Source organism: Lytechinus variegatus, chromosome 2, assembly GCF_018143015.1.
Source record: "Lytechinus variegatus isolate NC3 chromosome 2, Lvar_3.0, whole genome shotgun sequence".
NCBI classification, from domain to species: domain Eukaryota; kingdom Metazoa; phylum Echinodermata; class Echinoidea; order Temnopleuroida; family Toxopneustidae; genus Lytechinus; species Lytechinus variegatus.
The window spans coordinates 59,853,690-59,876,438 of NC_054741.1; the positions used below are offsets into that span (position 1 = coordinate 59,853,690).

General features: G+C 37.0%; 2 protein-coding genes across 2 annotated transcripts; both read left to right on the forward strand.

Moving 5' to 3' along the window:
- Positions 1–16,142: 16,142 nt before the first annotated feature.
- Positions 16,143–17,387, forward strand: LOC121409545 (transmembrane protein 79-like). The gene has a single exon (XM_041601459.1). The coding sequence runs from the start codon at positions 16,144–16,146 to the stop codon at positions 16,699–16,701; it is 558 nt and encodes a 185-aa protein (XP_041457393.1). The 5' UTR covers position 16,143; the 3' UTR covers positions 16,702–17,387.
- Positions 17,388–21,643: 4,256 nt separating this feature from the next.
- LOC121409546 (transmembrane protein 79-like) lies at positions 21,644–22,513 on the forward strand. The gene has a single exon (XM_041601460.1). The coding sequence runs from the start codon at positions 21,944–21,946 to the stop codon at positions 22,499–22,501; it is 558 nt and encodes a 185-aa protein (XP_041457394.1). The 5' UTR covers positions 21,644–21,943; the 3' UTR covers positions 22,502–22,513.
- The last annotated feature ends 236 nt before the right edge of the window (positions 22,514–22,749 follow it).

The window sequence follows — 22,749 nt, forward strand, 5'->3', positions numbered from 1 at the left end:
TGGACACTGTAATTCGGAATTCTATAGAATAGAATCCACTTATTCGTTTGGGCTTCAAAGAGTATAGCAGCACTTATAGCCAGTGGCGTAACTACGGGGGGCATGGGGGGCACGTGCCCCCACCCCCATTGGATGCCCCCCCTCAAAAAAAACGGGGGAAATTAAGGAGAAAAAGAGGGAGAAAGAAAGAGAAACGTATAGTGGGGAAGAAGAAATTATTCTATTTTTATTGTGTTATATCATATTATATATATATTACATCATATTACATAAGAATTTTTTTTCGTAAATTTATGAAACATAATTGGCTTTGGGCGTATAGAGGGCTAATGTGTTTATGATTTGCATTGTCTGAGTAATGAGATATATAATCCTGTTGTACTAAAACATCCCGTTTTCAAGTCAATATACACCAAATACATTTCCTCGCACTTCAGTCGAGTATTATTCGTTTTATGTAGTGACATATGCTTTTTTAATGACTATTTCATGATTGCCCCCTTTTAAGGTCTGAATATCAAACATTTCCTGTCCGCATTTGCGTTCGCATTATGGATTGGCGAGATGTCTGCTCTTCAAATAAAAAAGATGAGCTCGCGCTCGCATCATTTGGTTAGTGAAATACGTATGGTGTTAGTGAATTCCTCCTACAAACGAGCCTTAGAATGCCCCTCTTCAGGTCTGAATTTCAAAAATTTTCAGCTCGCTCTTCTCGCTCGCAATATTTGATTAGTCAGATATGTATCATGAGTTACGATTACAATGACTACAAAAGGTGTTTCATGGGTTAGTTGTAATTCTAACAAATTCAGCAAGCGCTTGCACGGCGCTCGCATTAGAGATGACTATGGTGCGATATGCTCTTTATGAAGTCCCTAAAACATGCATTCCTTAAAATATCCCTTTTCGGGTAAATATATACAAAAAAAATCCAGCTTGCGCTTCGCGCTCGCATTGTTTGTTTGGTGAGAGAGGTAAGTATCATGATTACAAAAATTTGGTTATGATATCCTTTATTAGGTCTGAATATCAAAAATTATTTGATAAGTGAGATACATTTCCGTCTAATGGCACCGTCCTTAATTAGGTCAATATACCTGGCAAATTAGCTCGCTTCGCGCGCCCACTAAGTGACTCCCCCCCCCCCCATGCCATGACCCACGGTACGCCACTGCTTATAGCTTCAATTAAAAAAAAATAAGGTGTGAAAGACGACAAAATTTAAAGGACATGCTGTACTTTATTAAAACTTATCATCATTTTCACCAAACTTCAACCATGGTTGTGTAGACTTGGTAGATAAAGGTATACTAAAAAGATGTGAACATTAACAATTGGGGGTTCATGTGCTTGTATTCAAACTACCGGCACTTTTATTGAAGCAATTGTGCTTCAGAACACAAAACAGCGGCGTCAACTTGAAAGGCTTGTATCCGAGATAAAGAGAAATTCTGCACCGCTATCCCATTTACCAAACTTGACTGCCTCATATTCGTCATATTCAGCACTGCATGCAGAGTAAAGTCCCGGAGTGAAGTATAGGGGCTATTGTGAATTGACGTAGAAAAAAATTGGTCCACTATTTTTAGCTAATAGCTTCATAAAATAACACATTAAGATTTGTTGCAGAATTTTTTAAGTAATTTTGCTCCAACAAAACTAAATTACTGATACTTTTAAAACAAGCACATGAACCCCCTATTTTTTAATGTTCACACATCTTTAGTATAGCTTCCTCTACAATCATCCGACATTAATTTGGTGAAAATGACATGGGTATTGAATAAATTGCAGTATTCACTGTACGTCTCATTTTTTTTCCAAATGCATTCAGAATATCTTAGATGTTTTGCCGTCTTTCACACCTTATTTGCAAGATGTAAGGTGGACGGTGGTGACAAGGGCGCCGGAAGCGGGGGGGCAGGGGGGGGGCACTTGCCCCCCCAAATAAAATTTTGGGGGGCAAAACGAGATTTTGCCCCCCCCAACGTGCCCCCCTGAAAGATGAAAAATGATAAATTATTTAAGTACAAAAGTAAATGAAGGCATTTTTCTGTCTGAAAATTGTCATTTCCATTTTCAAAAATGAAAAAATTTTGCCCCTGACGGGGCAAATACACTATCATAGTAAGCCTCGCGTCTTTTGACGAACAGTTCCTCTGTGAAACATAGCTTTGATAAGCCCCCTTTCCATCTTATTACAGTGTGATAACGTTTAACCTTTTAATGAATACATTTCAGACTAAAAGCGAATGGCAAATTGATAGTGGTCCATCAATGATTAGGTTTATAATTCTATGATGCTGGCTGTGTCGTCTAACAAACGCGCGGTCGCCCAGAAACGCTCAGACCGGACCCGATATCACTAACGCGCGTGAACACTAGTTACTCGAGCAAGATATGGAATCTATGTCATAGCTGTCAAGCCCAGAAACCATAACATCTCGAGAAACTTGTTTCAATTATTTCATTTTCAACTAAATATGAATTGAGTTAATACAGTGATAACAAGAGAGCTGTGTTGGCTCAGTCGGTAACGCGTCTGCCCGTCGAAGTCGAACCAAAGATCGTAGGTTCGAGTCCACCCTGGGCGGATGACTGAAGTCAGTGCGTTGTGTGTAAACGTCTCTCCCATGTTTCATAGATGCAGGCTATGTTACAATGGAAAACACTCCGTCCCTCGGATAGGACGTTAAATGGAGGCCCCGTGTAGAGGAGAGTCACCACCCTTGCACGTTAAGAACCCACTGCACTATTCGTATAGGGGGAAACCCCGGTGTCGAGGTCCACCTGCACCCCCCCCCCCAATCAGTTATATCGGGAGGAGAGACCTGTGGATCATAGTGATTCAGTTCGCTTTTCGCCTCCCAGGCACAGGTGACGCCAAACAAATAATAATAACAATTCAGCGCCCTAAAGAAAATACCAAGGTCATTCAAACTCAATATAGACATGTTATCAGAAAATTACACTCAGAATAATCATGTGTAGAGGATTATAATTTATTATTTGTAAAAATGGTGAATCCAACTCGAAAGCAACTTAGAGATAATGTTTAGACATGAAAAACTAAAATCATCTGTGAAAGTGTCTTCTTGACCGGACTCATATTATCCGAGATATGAATAAAAATGTAAAGAATATAAAAGAAAAAAAAAGCGTTACAGTACTGCTCTACTATATAAAAAAAATCTTAAGATATTTTCACAGCCCCGTATTTTCCTCTATTCCTTTTCATTGGCATGATTGGAAGGCGTTTTGTCTGATACTATTTCAGCTCATATATAGCACTTAATGTATTTTAGATTCCAAAACTTCTTCCCATTACCTGTTACTAATCAGATCGAGATGGCAGCTATGTTCTCTGGTTCATCCCAGCTTTTGTTATTCATGGACGTTTGCAAAAATAAAAAAAAAAAAAACCCGGGAGTGGGTGGGGCTGCAAGACCTAAATTTTCGAAGAAACGTAAGAGCGAGGGGATTTGTGATGGGGGAGCTTTTGCATTTTCTAGAATAAAATTGAAGGATTTCGTGCACACTTTTGGTGAATTTTGTGAATTTTGCCCTCTCGATCGGCGGCCCCGGCTCGTACGGTCATGTTTGTCATCTTAAAGTCTTTAAAAGGCCTATATAACATTGGTTTGAAACAATTTCGTTTGCAATAAGGCTCGTAATTTGCTGGAACTGCGACCCTGGTCATGAAGAAACACCAGGCTGGGTCAGAAGGGAGGAAACAGAAGGAGCAAAAAGAACTCCAAGACTGTTTAATTCTCAAGAAATTCATTTTTGAATGCACTTAGAAACGCAACTTTTATACTAATTTTTTACACAAAATCCTTAGGGGGGGGGGGGGGGGGTGGGGGTCCCATAGCCTCTCCCGCTCGATCGCTTCGGTATCTCACGCTGTCAAAAATATTGTGCCCCCTTCGGGATTTTGCCCCCCCAAAACTGAAAGTGTTCCGGCGCGCCTGACCGTACGAGCCGGGGCCGCCGATCGAGAGGGCAAAATTCACAAAATTCACCAAAAGTGTGCACGAAATCCTTCAATTTTATTCTAGAAAATGCAAAAGCTCCCCCATCACAAATCCCCTCGCTCTTACGTTTCTTCGAAAATTTAGGTCTTGCAGCCCCACCCACTCCCGGGTTTTTTTTTTTATTTTTGCAAACGTCCATGAATAACAAAAGCTGGGATGAACCAGAGAACATAGCTGCCATCTCGATCTGATTAGTAACAGGTAATGGGAAGAAGTTTTGGAATCTAAAATACATAAGTGCTATATATGAGCTGAAATAGTATCAGACAAAACGCCTTCCAATCATGCCAATGAAAAGGAATAGAGGAAAATACGGGGCTGTGAAAATATCTTAAGATTTTTTTTATATAGTAGAGCAGTACTGTAACGCTTTTTTTTCTTTTATATTCTTTACATTTTTATTCATATCTCGGATAATATGAGTCCGGTCAAGAAGACACTTTCACAGATGATTTTAGTTTTTCATGTCTAAACATTATCTCTAAGTTGCTTTCGAGTGGGATTCACCATTTTTACAAATAATAAATTATAATCCTCTACACATGATTATTCTGAGTGTAATTTTCTGATAACTTGTCTATATTGAGTTTAAATGACCTTCAGGCGCGCCGGAACACTTTCAGTTTTGGGGGGGCAAAATCCCGAAGGGGGCACAATATTTTTGACAGCGTGAGATACCGAAGCGATCGAGCGGGAGAGGCTATGGGACCCCCCCCCCCCCCCCCACGGTAAGGATTTTGTGTAAAAAATTAGTATAAAAGTTGCGTTTCTAAGTGCATTCAAAAATGAATTTCTTGAGAATTAAACAGTCTTGGAGTTCTTTTTGCTCCTTCTGTTTCCTCCCTTCTGACCCAGCCTGGTGTTTCTTCATGACCAGGGTCGCAGTTCCAGCAAATTACGAGCCTTATTGCAAACGAAATTGTTTCAAACCAACGTTATATAGGCCTTTTAAAGACTTTAAGATGACAAACATGACCGTACGAGCCGGGGCCGCCGATCGAGAGGGCAAAATTCACAAAATTCGCCAAAAGTGTGCACGAAATCCTTCAATTTTATTCTAGAAAATGCAAAAGCTCCCCCATCACAAATCCCCTCGCTCTTACGTTTCTTCGAAAATTTAGGTCTTGCAGCCCCACCCACTCCCGGGTTGTTTTTTTTTTATTTTTGCAAACGTCCATGAATAACAAAAGCTGGGATGAACCAGAGAACATAGCTGCCATCTCGATCTGATTAGTAACAGGTAATGGGAAGAAGTTTTGGAATCTAAAATACATTAAGTGCTATATATGAGCTGAAATAGTATCAGACAAAACGCCTTCCAATCATGCCAATGAAAAGGAATAGAGGAAAATACGGGGCTGTGAAAATATCTTAAGATTTTTTTTATATAGTAGAGCAGTACTGTAACGCTTTTTTTTTCTTTTATATTCTTTACATTTTTATTCATATCTCGGATAATATGAGTCCGGTCAAGAAGACACTTTCACAGATGATTTTAGTTTTTCATGTCTAAACATTATCTCTAAGTTGCTTTCGAGTTGGATTCACCATTTTTACAAATAATAAATTATAATCCTCTACACATGATTATTCTGAGTGTAATTTTCTGATAACATGTCTATATTGAGTTTGAATGACCTTGGTATTTTCTTTAGGGCGCTGAATTGTTATTATTATTTGTTTGGCGTCACCTGTGCCTGGGAGGCGAAAAGCGAACTGAATCACTATGATCCACAGGTCTCTCCTCCCGATATAACTGATTGGGGGGGGGGGTGCAGGTGGACCTCGACACCGGGGTTTCCCCCTATACGAATAGTGCAGTGGGTTCTTAACGTGCAAGGGTGGTGACTCTCCTCTACACGGGGCCTCCATTTAACGTCCTATCCGAGGGACGGAGTGTTTTCCATTGTAACATAGCCTGCATCTATGAAACATGGGAGAGACGTTTACACACAACGCACTGACTTCAGTCATCCGCCCAGGGTGGACTCGAACCTACGATCTTTGGTTCGACTTCGACGGGCAGACGCGTTACCGACTGAGCCAACACAGCTCTCTTGTTATCACTGTATTAACTCAATTCATATTTAGTTGAAAATGAAATAATTGAAACAAGTTTCTCGAGATGTTATGGTTTCTGGGCTTGACAGCTATGACATAGATTCCATATCTTGCTCGAGTAACTAGTGTTCACGCGCGTTAGTGATATCGGGTCCGGTCTGAGCGTTTCTGGGCGAGGAGAGACCTGTGGATCATAGTGATTCAGTTCGCTTTTCGCCTCCCAGGCACAGGTGACGCCAAACAAATAATAATAACAATTCAGCGCCCTAAAGAAAATACCAAGGTCATTCAAACTCAATATAGACATGTTATCAGAAAATTACACTCAGAATAATCATGTGTAGAGGATTATAATTTATTATTTGTAAAAATGGTGAATCCAACTCGAAAGCAACTTAGAGATAATGTTTAGACATGAAAAACTAAAATCATCTGTGAAAGTGTCTTCTTGACCGGACTCATATTATCCGAGATATGAATAAAAATGTAAAGAATATAAAAGAAAAAAAAAGCGTTACAGTACTGCTCTACTATATAAAAAAAATCTTAAGATATTTTCACAGCCCCGTATTTTCCTCTATTCCTTTTCATTGGCATGATTGGAAGGCGTTTTGTCCGATACTATTTCAGCTCATATATAGCACTTAATGTATTTTAGATTCCAAAACTTCTTCCCATTACCTGTTACTAATCAGATCGAGATGGCATGCTATGTTCTCTGGTTCATCCCAGCTTTTGTTATTCATGGACGTTTGCAAAAATAAAAAAAAAAACCCGGGAGTGGGTGGGGCTGCAAGACCTAAATTTTCGAAGAAACGTAAGAGCGAGGGGATTTGTGATGGGGGAGCTTTTGCATTTTGCCCCCCCCCAAAACTGAAAGTGTTCCGGCGCGCCTGGACGACACAGCCAGCATCATAGAATTATAAACCTAATCATTGATGGACCACTATCAATTTGCCATTCGCTTTTAGTCTGAAATGTATTCATTAAAAGGTTAAACGTTATCACACTGTAATAAGATGGAAAGGGGGCTTATCAAAGCTATGTTTCACAGAGGAACTGTTCGTCAAAAGACGCGAGGCTTACTATGATAGTGTATTTGCCCCGTCAGGGGCAAAATTTTTTCATTTTTGAAAATGGAAATGACAATTTTCAGACAGAAAAATGCCTTCATTTACTTTTGTACTTAAATAATTTATCATTTTTCATCTTTCAGGGGGGCACGTTGGGGGGGGGGGGCAAAATCTCGTTTTGCCCCCCCCAAAATTTTATTTGGGGGGGCAAGTGCCCCCCCTGCCCCCCCGCTTCCGGCGCCCTTGCGTACGGTCATGTTTGTCATCTTAAAGTCTTTAAAAGGCCTATATAACGTTTGTTTGAAACAATTTCGTTTGCAATAAGGCTCGTAATTTGCTGGAACTGCGACCCTGGTCATGAAGAAACACCAGGCTGGGTCAGAAGGGAGGAAACAGAAGGAGCAAAAAGAACTCCAAGACTGTTTAATTCTCAAGAAATTCATTTTTGAATGCACTTAGAAACGCAACTTTTATACTAATTTTTTACACAAAATCCTTACCGTGGGGGGGGGGGGGGGGGGGGTCCCATAGCCTCTCCCGCTCGATCGCTTCGGTATCTCACGCTGTCAAAAATATTGTGCCCCCTTCGGGATTTTGCCCCCCCAAAACTGAAAGTGTTCCGGCGCGCCTGAAGGTCATTCAAACTCAATATAGACATGTTATCAGAAAATTACACTCAGAATAATCATGTGTAGAGGATTATAATTTATTATTTGTAAAAATGGTGAATCCCACTCGAAAGCAACTTAGAGATAATGTTTAGACATGAAAAACTAAAATCATCTGTGAAAGTGTCTTCTTGACCGGACTCATATTATCCGAGATATGAATAAAAATGTAAAGAATATAAAAGAAAAAAAAGCGTTACAGTACTGCTCTACTATATAAAAAAAAATCTTAAGATATTTTCACAGCCCCGTATTTTCCTCTATTCCTTTTCATTGGCATGATTGGAAGGCGTTTTGTCTGATACTATTTCAGCTCATATATAGCACTTAATGTATTTTAGATTCCAAAACTTCTTCCCATTACCTGTTACTAATCAGATCGAGATGGCAGCTATGTTCTCTGGTTCATCCCAGCTTTTGTTATTCATGGACGTTTGCAAAAATAAAAAAAAAAACCCGGGAGTGGGTGGGGCTGCAAGACCTAAATTTTCGAAGAAACGTAAGAGCGAGGGGATTTGTGATGGGGGAGCTTTTGCATTTTCTAGAATAAAATTGAAGGATTTCGTGCACACTTTTGGTGAATTTTGTGAATTTTGCCCTCTCGATCGGCGGCCCCGGCTCGTACGGTCATGTTTGTCATCTTAAAGTCTTTAAAAGGCCTATATAACATTGGTTTGAAACAATTTCGTTTGCAATAAGGCTCGTAATTTGCTGGAACTGCGACCCTGGTCATGAAGAAACACCAGGCTGGGTCAGAAGGGAGGAAACAGAAGGAGCAAAAAGAACTCCAAGACTGTTTAATTCTCAAGAAATTCATTTTTGAATGCACTTAGAAACGCAACTTTTATACTAATTTTTTACACAAAATCCTTACCGTGGGGGGGGGGTGGGGGTCCCATAGCCTCTCCCGCTCGATCGCTTCGGTATCTCACGCTGTCAAAAATATTGTGCCCCCTTCGGGATTTTGCCCCCCCCAAAACTGAAAGTGTTCCGGCGCGCCTGGGTGGTGATACTGTTTAAAGAGCAAACGAATAGCAATATGAGTGGAAAACTAGTATGCCATTCTGAAATATAATATAAGATTTGGTCACGGTGGAACTAAGATGGATTTTGACCGAGCAATAGAGGCATAAGCTCAACGTTGTGATCTCGAGGGGTCTGAAAATACAGAGACCTTTCAAACAGGTGAACTACAAAGCTCGAAATAGAAAACAGTCAAGCACATGAACACATTTTTTTTTTTGGGGGGGGGCATATATAGAATATCTAGCTGCAAAAGTAACTGAGTGCAAAATTTGGTGAAAATGACATGGATTTCATTTTAACTGTGGAACATCCTGCATGGGTTCATAGAGATTTCCCATACATAGGGCCTAATAATAATAGTAATAATATAGTGTTATTGTTGCTGTTTGAGCTTTACGGCGTTCATTATTTTTATCATTTTAAAAAAGAATTTTACCTTTTCCCCACTCAACTCTATTTTGGGTCACATTGTTATAGCAGACTAAAGGATGATAATTATTCCTCTGTTTCAAATGCTCCTCCTTGCTTCCATTGCTTCAATGTTTGTTTCTATTTAAATATATCTAAATGTGAATTAATGAAATTTAAATCCATTGTAACATGTTTAATGTTAAATGATAATCATTGTAAACTACATCATCAACCGGTGATGAAATAACCTTTTGGCTATCCCTATATAGCTTCCCACGAGAGTTGAATGGTCTTTTAATATGAATTTGTTATTTCTTTGCCAGAAATTAAATAAATGAATAAGAAAGATTATTGGTTTGGGTAGACCTTAAGTTATTTTCAAGTAAAAAAAAATAAAAGAGAGGCATAACACCCTTCAGTTGGTATCAGGCGTGGATCTTTTTTATTTATTTTTAAAAGTTATTCGGAACCGTATTCCGAACTTATTTGATCGGTGGAATATAAAGAAATTCAGCTCGCAATTAACGCTTGCATTTACTTTTTAGTTATATACCTATCCTGGTTCACTAGCGTACCTAACAGGGGGGGGGCAGACTGCCCCCCCCCTCCCCTGACGAGTCACAACTGATCCATTTATAATGTAAAAATGCAATGAAAACATACCTGTGCCCCCTCTTTTGAACCTGAAGACCTTTTTTTTTGCTTGTCAATTTTTTCGGGAAAGAAATCCTTTATTTTTGTTGAAGAACTTTTTTATTTTTGCTTGTCAAATTTTTCGAGGACAAAATCTCCTCCAGAAATTTTGCCCCCCCCCCCTTGGAAAATCCTAGTTACGCCACTGTCCCGGTTACAAAAAGAAACTTCTCATAGTGTCCAGTTATTGTGCTCGCATTATTTGATTGGTGAGATATGTATCCTTTTCATTAATCATGGAAAACAGTCCGACAGGTCCCTTTTCACAATTTTGAATTAAGGTGTTTCATATAAATGTAAACGCTCTCACATTCAATGTTTCCGAGGTTTGCACAGAGACTTCTTTCTCACATTTTTTTATCATATAATGTAATAAAAAATGACAAATAAGTCCATGTGCAAACCTCGGAAACATTGAACGTTTATATTTTTATGAAACACCTTAAATCAAAATTGTTTTATAAACTGTCAGATGTCTCTTTTACAATAACACGTTTTGACCATGATTTACTATTGATCACACCATTCAAAGCGCCCTCTGATATGGATTGTTTGGAATTCATACAGTTTTGTCATGCTTGTGATCCAAAAACACAAGACAATTTTGTCGTACAAAAGCCTCCCGCCGTTATGATTTTTACGGTATATGTTCTTCTCTCGAAAAGATAGAATTAAAGGGGTAATCCAGGCTGAAGTATTACGATTTGAACAGATAAAGAATATCAGACAAACAATACAAGGAAGAATCGGACAAGGGCTGACGAATGACATTGATACATTTGTTGAGCGTTCTATTTCATGTAGTATTGTTTTATGATATTTTATTACTTCCTCTTAATATGATTTTACAATTTCAAAAATCACAAAACAATATATTCACAAAGTATCGCATATAGAAAACAAATAAGAGAATATAAATTCATATCAAAATTATCTAAAAACAATACAACAGTATAATTTCTTCAAAATATTAACACGAAAATATTTTTATGTCAAAATGTATAACTTTTTTTTAAAGTGCATGATATAAAAACAAACAAACAAAAAACTGCGGCAATACTTATATCAAATCAAATTATGACTTTTTTCATGAAACTCTTTATGATCCTCAAGAGGAAGGTTAAAAATTATATTTTTGTTTTAAATAATGTTTTATTTCTTCCTCGTAATATGATTTTACAATTCCAAATATCGCGAAACAAGTTAATCACAAAAACAAAAACAGATAAGAGCATATAAATTCATATCAAACTTATCTCAAATCAATATAACTACACTAATTTCTTCAAAACATTAAGTTTTAACCCGAATATATATGTTTTTGTTTTGTGTGAAACTCTTATAACTTTTCCCAAAAAAAGTACATAACGTAGAATAAAATTATTTCAATATTTATATCATGTTAATATCTAAATTATGTCAAATCAAATAAACTACTTTTTCATGAAACTCTATGATCCTTAAGAGGAAGGTTACATACATCTTTCACTCACCCACGCACCTCACACTCCCTACCACACACACATACCACCCCAAAACACCAACCTAAATATTTCTCACCATACAGCAGCCTTTTAATCCACATGATTCTCTGAGTTTTAATGAAAACTTCATAATTAGCTACTTTGAGTCCCCCTGCACAATAATCTTGATATATAATTTTCCGTTTTATTCTGTAATTTACACCCCAAATGAAATTAAAAGAATTTTTTCAATTTCTTTAAAGATATTTCGAGGAACTGAAATAAGAGAAGAAACATATTTTAATTTTGAAAATACATTCATTTTTAACAATCTAATTTTACCAAACATTGTCAGATCTCGTTGCTTCCACCATCCAATTAATCTTTTGATTATACTCAAAATATTCTTATAATTTAAGTCATCTTTTCTTTGGAGTCTCGTGAAAAATATACCACTAAAATTTGTATATATTGCATTCTATGTCCAAACAGAGGTAAAACCGGCCTATCACATTCTTCCCCCAACCACATAAAATTTGTCTTATCCATGTTTATTTTTAAACCACTCAATTTCTCAAACTCTCCGAAGACTTTCTTCACCCTATTAACTGAGTACGTGTCTTTTAGAAACAATGTACAATCATTTGCGTACAATACTTGTTTTATTTTTCTTTCACCAAATCCAATCCCTTCAATACCCGGATCATTTCGAATAAAATTAGTAAGTAATTCAATAACTATACATAATAAATAAATAAGGAGAGAGGGGATCTGCTTGTCTTACTCCTCTTTTAACCTCAAAATATCGAGTTGAGTGTCCCCCATTTATCACACAGCTACTAGCATCATTATAAAGAATTATAAGCCAAGAGCACAATACATTACCAAATCCAAAATATTCAAATGCTTTAAATAGAAGTCTATGTGACATACAATCAAATGCTTTTCGAAATTTACAGCAATTACAAATCCTACTGGCTGATATAAGGATTGAATTCCTTGAATTCCATTGTGAAAATTATGATGTTCTAAGTCTTTAACATCCTTTTCTAATTTTTCAACGTTTGCTTTTCTAATTGCTGCTTTTTTATGAGAGAATTTCATAATATATTTTGTAAGTTTCATTTGGAAAAATCCCAAAATTTAATTTTACGATTTATTTGGTCTCACCAGGTTCCCTCTATTTCAGAAACCTCAATTTTTATCCCTTCTACCAATTCATGCTCCCCTCCCCGTTCGCGTCTCCCTCTCTCGTTCCCTTTCCTTCTTTTCTTTTCTCTGCCCTTTCCTTTGTATTGCTTATTGTATTGTATTTTTGTCTATAAGCGTATCATGCCTGTGATTCATGGGCTGAACTTCACTATCTTAATATATTCGAAGTAACTCAATTTGAAAATGAAATCATATGGAATAATTCAAATATAAAACATGAAAACAAGTTACTGTATTTCAGAAAATGGTACGATAAGGGTATAGTTAAAGTACACCATTTAATTGAAAATGGTTCATGGAAAAACTCCGAAAGTATTACAGACTTACTGTCGATGAATTCTCTTTGTATCTTATTTCAATATGCTAAAATTAAAACTGCTTTTCCAAAATATTGGTTCGATAAATTGAACACTGCTCAGCTTGAAAATCACCATGATCAACCAACGCAAAACGACAAATTTATTCAAATTAAAACTGGTGACTCAATTGACATTACAATATCAAAAACAAAGCAATTCTACACATATTTTGTAGATATAAAAAAGAATTTACACCCAACGGTGTTATATTTTTGGCAAGACAGTCTATCACTTGCAGAAGATTATGATTGGAGTAAATTGCTAAAATTTAAGTTTGGAAAATTATTTAATAACAGAGTTAAACAATATAATTTCAAATTGCTGCATCGGATTTTGCCGTACAAAGAGAATTTAGTTCGATGGAATATCACATCAGACATGACTTGTAACCATTGTAAACAAATTGAAATTTTAGATCATGTTTTGTTGTATTGTCCACATGTGAATTTATTTTGGCAAAAACTACGGTATTTTATCAAGATCCAGTTTAATGTCAATATTCGGATTAATGAGAAAACACTATTGATTGGCCACGATGTTGAAAATGAAAACATGGCTTTTCTTAATGTAATTTTGGTTTTCGCACAATATACGATTTATAGAGTCTATATGTTGGCTCAGTTCACTTCAAAAAAATTCAGTTATTTTTCTATGTTGTCAGATTTCAAGAGAGAATTAGTCATTAATTTAAGATTTCTTGAAAAGAGTAATGAGATAAAACTAACAGAAAAACAGTACAACGAAATCAAAAGCCTGTGAAATGTGAAACTAATTATATATATATCGTTTGTGTTTTGTTTATTGATTTCAATGTAAAAGAGTAACAATATAAAAAAAATGCCTGTGATCCAATTACATAAGACAATTTTGTCGTTCAAAAGCCCCCCGTTATGATTTTCGTACAAAACCTCCCGTTATGGTTTTACAGGATGTATTTTCTCTCGAAAAGACAGAATTAAAAGGGTACTCTAGGCTGAAGATGATATAAACAAACAAACAAACAGTCAAACAATACACGGAAGATCTAATGAAAGTCGGACAAGGGCTGACAAATTACATTTTAAAGTATGTCAGTATTTTGGTTATACATGTCTTTCTGAATTTTCAATGAGCAATCTAAGGATATATCCCCACATGTTCTTTCGTATTTTACATGGAATAAGGTTTATTAATATTATATCATGTCCTCCAAGAAATAAAAGAGATGGATTTATAACTGATGTTATTTCATATGCTGGATAAGTTTATGAAATAAAAATGTTTAAAAACTCGTCATTCAATCAAAGTCCCAAAAGTTTCTCAAAGATTAAAGATTCTACACTGGGGGGGGGGGGGGGGGGTCCCGTTTCTGATCGCACCAACTTTTCATTAGATAATCTTTAAAGGCCCTTTCTTGGTTTACACAAAGGCTATCTCATCTTACCTTATAAATCTGTACATAAATCACCCTCATTGTACACATCATCAAGCTCAATTCATTTAAGCATTATCATTTTGTCTTGGGATTGGACCTAGTTAAAATAAGTTTCAGATATAGACTAAATGAAATGACCAATTTTAAAGAGGAATCCAACCGGAACGAAAACTTGTTTTTAGAGGGAAAAGAAAAATCAGACAAGCTGACAGGTAAAGGTTAAAAACAATATTACACAAACTGTAAGAAAGTTATGATTTTTTAAAAGTTGTAAATATTGTAAATCACTTTACCCATGGGAACTTCAAATTGGCTGCATACGTGATGTCATAGTGAAATAAGGCAAGGACTGTTAAAATGGCTAATCGAAAAGAAAAAGAAATTCTAAAAAAAAAAAACTTGTAATTATGATTTTCTTTCATGAGAAAATGAATCAACTGTCCCATGCAGGGGAATGGGTACTTAGGAGAAACCAGAATGGGTACTTAGGAGAAACCACAAACCCATGATATTTCAGTACATGGCCTTTGGGAAAGTCATACCCCTTGTCATAATTAACTTATCCAGTTGAAAATAAATAAATAAATGAATACTTATCCAATTGAAAGGAAATAAAAAATTCTCAAAATTTTTACTTGTAATTTTGATTTTCTTTCATGAGAAAATGAATCAACTGTCCCATGCAGGGGAATGGGTACTTAGGAGAAACCAGAATGGGTACTTAGGAGAAACCACAAACCCATGATATTTCAGTACATGGCCTTTGGGAAAGTCATACCCCTTGTCATAATTAACTTATCCAGTTGAAAATAAATAAATAAATGAATACTTATCCAATTGAAAGGAAATAAAAAATTCTCAAAATTTTTACTTGTAATTTTGATTTTCTTTCATGAGAAAATGAATCAACTGTCCCATGCAGGGGAATGGGTACTTAGGAGAAACCAGAATTGGTACTTAGGAGAAACCACAAACCCATGATAATTCAGTACATGGCCTTTGGGAAAGTTTTCCTTATACCCCTTGTCATAATTTACTTATCCAGTTGCCAATTTAAAATCTATATAGTCTTTTGAAGCACCCATAACTTTCTTATCCGTTTGTTCGATTTCTTTCAAACTTTCACCATCCTGTTTTATTTATTTTTTTCCTCTCCAACACGACATTTTATGACCAATTCTAGATTTCCCTTTAAGTTCCCCATACAAACTCTTTGGCAGGCATTCCAATCACGTATACATACCCTTGCTCCCAAGCTTTATGTGAATTATTTTTTTCCAAAGACAGAGAAAATCCTACACAAAATACACTGTAAACATACTTTAAAAAATCTCTCTTCTGTGTTGAGAGATCAAAGTCCAGATCAAAGGTGAAGTTCAGACTTGGCCCTTTTTAGGCACTCCTATTCATGAGCATATCACATTCTATTGATTGAAATACAGCTCAGTAAACGCAGACTTACGATTCTGGATTCAATCAAAACACCAGGTCTGCAGAAGTGTATAACCTTAAATCTTGATGCGCTATACTGTTATTCTGCTTTAGCTCCGTCAAACAAACTCAGCTCGCTGTAAGTATAAGTTGCTTATGAACATATCAAAACAGCTGGTCAACTACAAACGGTTTCTTACTAAGAGGGACTAAGAACGGGGACTAAGGGTTGTCGAAAAACTGTTGTCTGTGTAATTCTATCAGTTTCCATTTCCGAAACAGGTCTTAATCTTCCAACATGTTTCAAGGTCAACAATGGACAGTGGTGAAGTTTGCATCCATTGCAATAGCATTCATGGCCTTCGTTCTTTACCTCTACCAGGCAGGTTCTCTTCCATTTATACCAACCAAAAACGCCCCGAAGTCGGATAGCGAGCGTCTGACCTATGCTTTCCGTTGCCTGGCATTTTCTATCCTGCCCCTCTACATGGGCATCAGAGCTGTTAAAAACAAACGATTCAGTAACATCGACACCCTCGGGGCAGATCCGACTGCAACGGTCGACCCCGTCAAACATCGAGACTTCTTGACCCGCCAAAGGAATCTCCAGAATACCTTGGAGCAGACAGTCTTACACATCGGAGCAGTCCTAGCCCTGGCATCAAGTCTCCCACTTGATCAACTCTCCGTGATACCCGTCTTGGTCGTCCTCTTCGTCATCGGTCGGATCACCTTCTATATTGGATATCTTTACTTTGATAACCAACTTTACAGAGGGTTTGGTTTTGGCGTAACATTCATTCCATCTGTAGTTGGCCTTGGTTATGCCCTCTTTATCATAATTTTTCGAAATTAGTGTTATAACTAGAACAGGAACTCTCATTATATTAGTGTGTATGCCGGATGACTCAATGTTGTATAAATCGTATGATTCTTGGCATGATTGTACTCTTACAGCCTCTGATAAGTTAGTTTTTCTCTTAGAAGGAATATATTTTTAAGTATTGTATCTTCATGTTCCTCAGACATTCCAAACCGTATGTTACTCAAGAATAAGAGAACTATTATCTATTATGATTCATATGTAAATGTTATACTCAGTGCACCCAGAAACCTGTCTTTTTAATACATTTATATTGATGTTCATTCATTATAGAGATATATATTACAATCGGCACCATATCTCTCTACAGTCATGACAGTGATACGAAGTACAGTTCTCTCTGTAGATCAATCCTAAATCACTTCTAAAAAAAAAGATTTTGTTAGACTGTTTCTTTTTTTCTTTTTTAAAGAGAAGAGTCCAATATGAAATATAATCCTCATCTATCCTTATCATTATGATCAAAACTTCTGAATACAGTTGATAAGACACCTTTACCTAAATGAGGAAAAAAAATATTGACATAGAAATATATTCATGTTAACATTAAAATGCGCTAAGAATCATAGTGTTATTCGCATATGAATTACCTGACACAAGAAACATAATGTAACATAGATGTGTTTCTTCTGTAGATTAATTGATTGAATAAAATAATAGAGAGATAATACTGCAACTCTAACTAGTCGTTACAATCAGGGCTTTCAGTGTATTGCTTGAAAACATGAAAGTATAAAAAACGAAGGTCCTTTTGTTCCAAGTACAATTTGACAAGCAAAGAAAAAATGGGGGAGGGTCCTCTCACTGGTGTATGAACAACATATTCCCATTGGGAATATTTGCTTTGACTCTCAAGCGGAGGGGGCGCGGACCGGATATGCCCCCCCCCCCCCGATCCAAAACTGGGTACTTAGCTACAAGGCTCAGACCTCTCCTTTCATACCCTTCTTCCTTGCTTTCTTTCTACGAAGTTTTTACCTGAAACTTCAAAAGAAATAATTGTGTGTGTTTGTAAGGATGCACTTCTGGGGACATTTTCTTACATTTAACATCAGCCGGGGACGTAGGATGGATGTTGAAGGGTGAAGATTTATGTGTGAGGGAGGATTAATGCGGGAGGGCGGGGGTGATTGTGGGGGAATAGGCCTAAGAGAGAGATTGTGAGGGCATAGAGTGTGTGGGTGTGTGTGTGTGAAGGTTGGTGGGTGAGTATACCTCAATGGGGACCGGAGGAGTCAGAGCGTGCGTGAGTTCATGTGAGTGGGGGAGGGTTAGCTCAGGAGGGAGTAGACCTTTTAATTGTGTGGGGTTGTACGTAGTTTGAGTGAGGGAGGTGGTATCCGGGTGAGGGTGGGGGGAGGGTTTGTTTGTTTTATTTCCGAAATCAGATAAAAAATATACAATATACAAGAGAGAAACATACAATAACGGCGGATCATGCACCCAATTCAGCTGTATTTGCAAAATACTGCTGTTCTTCCTTGGGGTCCTACATTTACCATTCAAAGTAATATACCATACAAAGTAATATACACGATTTAAAAAAAGGGTGTGAGCATGTATGTGAGTGCGGAGGGCTGGTGCTGAAGGATACTGTTAAGGTATGGGTGAGGAGGTACGGAGAGTGTGAGTGTGTTTAAGTGTGGGATTTAAAGCGAGGGAAGTTGTGTGGTGATGAAGGGAGTATGTGTACACGGGGCGAGTGAGCTCGTTTGATCTCCAGATCGGAATATCACTTTTTTTGAGGGTCTAGTTTGTGCCCCGATGTCAGGATTCTGTGTCACGATATACCTTCATCCATATAATCGAGGTAAGTGCTAATCGGGTAAAACATTAATTAAGTAGTGGGATAGCTAAAGAGTTGTGCCCCCCCCCCCCCCTCCTCCCAGCTGAAGTTCGGAGTGACGCCCATGATCATGGTGCAAACTTGAAATGCCACTCTGTCGGGGTGAGCATTTAGCATGGCATTGGAGTCCTTGATTGACAACATACACTCTAAAAAATGAAGTGCTAATTCAGCTCTTAAAGAGCGTGTATAGTGACTGCACTTCGGAGTGCTGATTTGTCTAGTTCAAATCTGAACGAGAAAAATCAGCACTCCGAAGTGCAGTCACTCTACATGCTCTCTATAAGAGCTGAATTAGCACTTCATTTTTAGAGCGTAACCTCTGTTTCTTACGTTGGGTAATACAATATTTCGTTTCATTTCATTTTACACAAAAACGCTCTCACAATGTTTTTATTAATAATCTGATCTCGCCAAACAAGAATTCAATGTTTCCGAGGTTTGCACATGGACTTCTTTCTCACATTTCTTTTAAATCATATAATGTAATAAAAAAAGTCCATGTGCAAACCTCGGAAACATTGAACGTTTATATTTTTATGTCAAATTATTTTATAAACTGTCAGACGATGTCTCTTTTACAATAACACGTTTTGACCATGATTTACTATTGATCACACCAATCAAAACACCCTCTGATATGGATTGTTTGAAATTAGGTTTATTCATATCATGTACTCCAAGAAATAAAAGAAATGGATTTATAACCGATTTCAAAAAACATGATATTTTTATGTGCCGGACGAGTTTATGAAATGAAAATGTTAAAAAAATCCGTCATTCGATCAAGGTCCCAAAAGCTTGTCAAGGATGGAAGATTCTACGCCGGTAGGGGGAGTGTCCTTTTCTGATGGCATCAACTTTGCACTAGATAACCTTTAAAGGCACTTTCTTGGTTCACACAAAGGCTATCTCATTTTACCTTATAAATCTGTATATCACCCTCATTGTATACACCATCAAGCTCAATTCATTCAAGCATTATCATTTTGTCTAGGGATTGGACCTAGTTAAAATAAGTTTCAAATATACATGTAGACTAAATGAAATGACCAATTTTAAAGAGGAATCCAACCGGAACGAAAACTTGTCTTTAGAGGGAAAAGAAAAATCAGACAAGCTGACAGGTGAAGGTTAAAAACAATATTACACAAACAATAAGTAAGTTATGAATTTTTGAAAGTTGTAAATATTGGTTATCACTTTACCCATGGGCGGAAATCCCAGAGGGGACGTGTCCCCCCCTACTCACAATAGAAGGGGGACACAATATCAAATGTCCCTCTACTATTTTGGTCTTTCATGATGGTAAGAAATGCATCATTCAAAATCGAAAAAACAAGTATTTTCGGACGAGATTACCTTACTTTTGGGATGATAACCTTTTTTTCTAAATTGCTTGTCAAATAAATTTTCGTCGAAATGACCTTGAATTTTGGGGTGATAACCTTTTTTTTGCTTGTCAAATTTTCCAGCCCCCTTACCCCCCTACCTTTGGGAGAGATTTCCGCCCCTGACTTTACCCATGGAAGCTTCAAATTGGCTGCACAATCTTTTCAAATATGTTCTGTAAAAACTCCTCTATACACGATTACCCAACGAGAAAACGTAACTGTTCTCACCTACCCCCTACCCGTACTATATTAGCGAAAAACTCTTTTATCTTTTTTGGACCTGTGTATTGGAATTCCCTGCCCAACGACTTAAAAGAATCTACAAACCTTAATATTTTTAAACGCAAACTTAAAAAGATGCTCATTCAGTTTGCCAATACTTCACACCAACAAGTCAAGCTAACACATAACCTTAAACTACATAACTTAACCTTTAACTACCAATGAATTTGTCAAACTTTACTTATTAAAAAAAAAAAAAACACTTCAACATGATACAATACATTACGACCTGTGCACCTGCCATGTTTCCTCTTTTCATTTGCACTTTTATTTGCACCTCCCTTATCTCCCTCTCTTTCTTTTGCCACTTTACCCTCCCTATTATAATTTTGTAAGTACTTTTTGTGTGTGTTACCACTGTAATTATTAATATTTGAACTACTTTCTCTTATTCATTTGTCGCTTATTCGTTTTATTTTGATATTTGTGGATTACTTGTTTTAAGTTTGTCTTCTGCGTCCGTCTCGATTTTTGTATATAGTTGTATATATAGTTTATTTATAATTAGCATTGAAACTAAGTTTAGGGGCTTGCCTTCTTTACAAGCTTTTGCTTTTCTTGGCAAGTCCCTCCGTTCACTTCTTGTTTCTTTTCATTCATAAAATTACTGCAACAAATTTTAGTTTTGATTAATTTATAGTCAACATTTGTTACGAAATGTCATTGATTTGTCTGTATTATCTATTATATTGAATATGTATTGTTACTTTAATTGTATTTTGAAAAAAATTGTTGATCGGAAATGAATAAATCTGAATCTAAGTGGTGTCATGGTGATGTAAGGCAAGGACTCTTCCATGTAGTCCAATGCATAAAATGGCTAATTAAAAAGAAAAAAAAAATTCTCACAAATTTTTACTTGTAATTATAACTTTCTTTCATGAAGAAATAATTCAATATACTACCAAGTTTATATTTAGATTACTGCCACAGGGGAATGGGTACTTTCCATGATAATTCAGTACATGGCCTGCCTATGGGAAAGTTGTCCTTACCCCAAGTGGTAATTTACTTATCCAGTTGCCAATTTGAAATCTATAGTCTTTTGAAGCAGCCATAACTTTCTTATTGCTTGTCCGATTTCTTTCAAACTTTTACCATTCTGTTTTATTTATTTTTCTCCCCTCCAACACAACATTTTAGGACCAATTCTAGATTTCCCTTTAAGTTCACCATGCATGCAAGCTCTTTGGCATGGCATTCAAGTCACGTACTTACCCTTGCTAATTATTTTTTTAAAGACAGGAAATTCTACACTAAGTACATTGTAAACGTACTTGAAAAAAATCTCTCTTCTGTGTTTATAAATCAAAGTCCAGATCAAAGGTAAAGTTCAAACTTGTCCCTTTTTAGGCACTCCTTTTCATGAGTAAATCACATTCAATTGATTGAAATACAGCTCAACATTAGTAAACGCAGACTTATGATTCTGGATTCAATCAAAACACAAGGTCTGCAGAAGTGTAACCTTATCTTGATACAATCTATACTGCTATTCTGCTTTAGCTCCGTCGAACAAACTCAGCTTGTTGTAATTATTGTCTTATTTATGAACATATCAAAACAGCTGATCAACTACAAACGGTTTCTTTCTGAGAGGGACTAAGACCGGGGACTAAGAGTCGTCGAAAAACCAATAGCTGTGCAATTTTATCAGTTTACACTTCCGAAACAGAAATCTTAATCTTCCAACATGTTTCAGGGTCAACAATGGACAGTGGTGAAGTTTGCATCCATTGCAATAGCATTCATGGCCTTCGTTCTTTACCTCTACCAGGCAGGTTCTCTTCCATTTATACCGACCAAAAACGCCCCGACGTCGGATGGTGAACGTCTGACCTATGCTTTCCGTTGCCTGGCATTTTCTATCCTGCCCCTCTTCATGGGCATCAGAGCTGTTGGAAACAAACGATTCAGTAACATCGACACCCTCGGGGCAGATCCAACCGCTCCGGTCGACCCCGTCAAACATCGAGACTTCTTGACCCGCCAAAGGAATCTCCAGAATACCTTGGAGCAGACAGTCTTACACATCGGAGCAGTCCTAGCCCTGGCATCAAGTCTCCCACTTGATCAACTCTCCGTGATACCCGTCTTGGTCTTCTTCTTCGTCATCGGTCGGATCACCTACTATATTGGATATCTTTACTTTGATAACCAACTTTACAGAGCGTTTGGTTTTGGTGTAACATTCATTCCATCTGTAGTTGGCCTTGGTTATGCCCTCTTTATCATAATTTTTCGAAATTAGTGTTATAAATAGAACAGGAACTCTCATTATATTAGTGTGTATGCCGGATGACTCAATGTTGTATAAATCGTATGATTCTTGGCATGATTGTACTCTTACAGCCTCTGATAAGTTAGTTTTTCTCTTAGAAGGAATATATTTTTAAGTATTGTATCTTCATGTTCCTCAGACATTCCAAACCGAATGTTTATCAAGAATAAGAGAACTATTATCTATTATGATTCATATGTAAATGTTATACTCAGTGC

Excerpts from the sequence above, each read along its gene's own strand:
- LOC121409545 (XM_041601459.1), top strand. The coding sequence starts at position 16,144 with ATGTTTCAAGGTCAACAATGGACAGTGGTGAAGTTTGCATCCATTGCA.
- LOC121409546 (XM_041601460.1), top strand. The coding sequence starts at position 21,944 with ATGTTTCAGGGTCAACAATGGACAGTGGTGAAGTTTGCATCCATTGCA.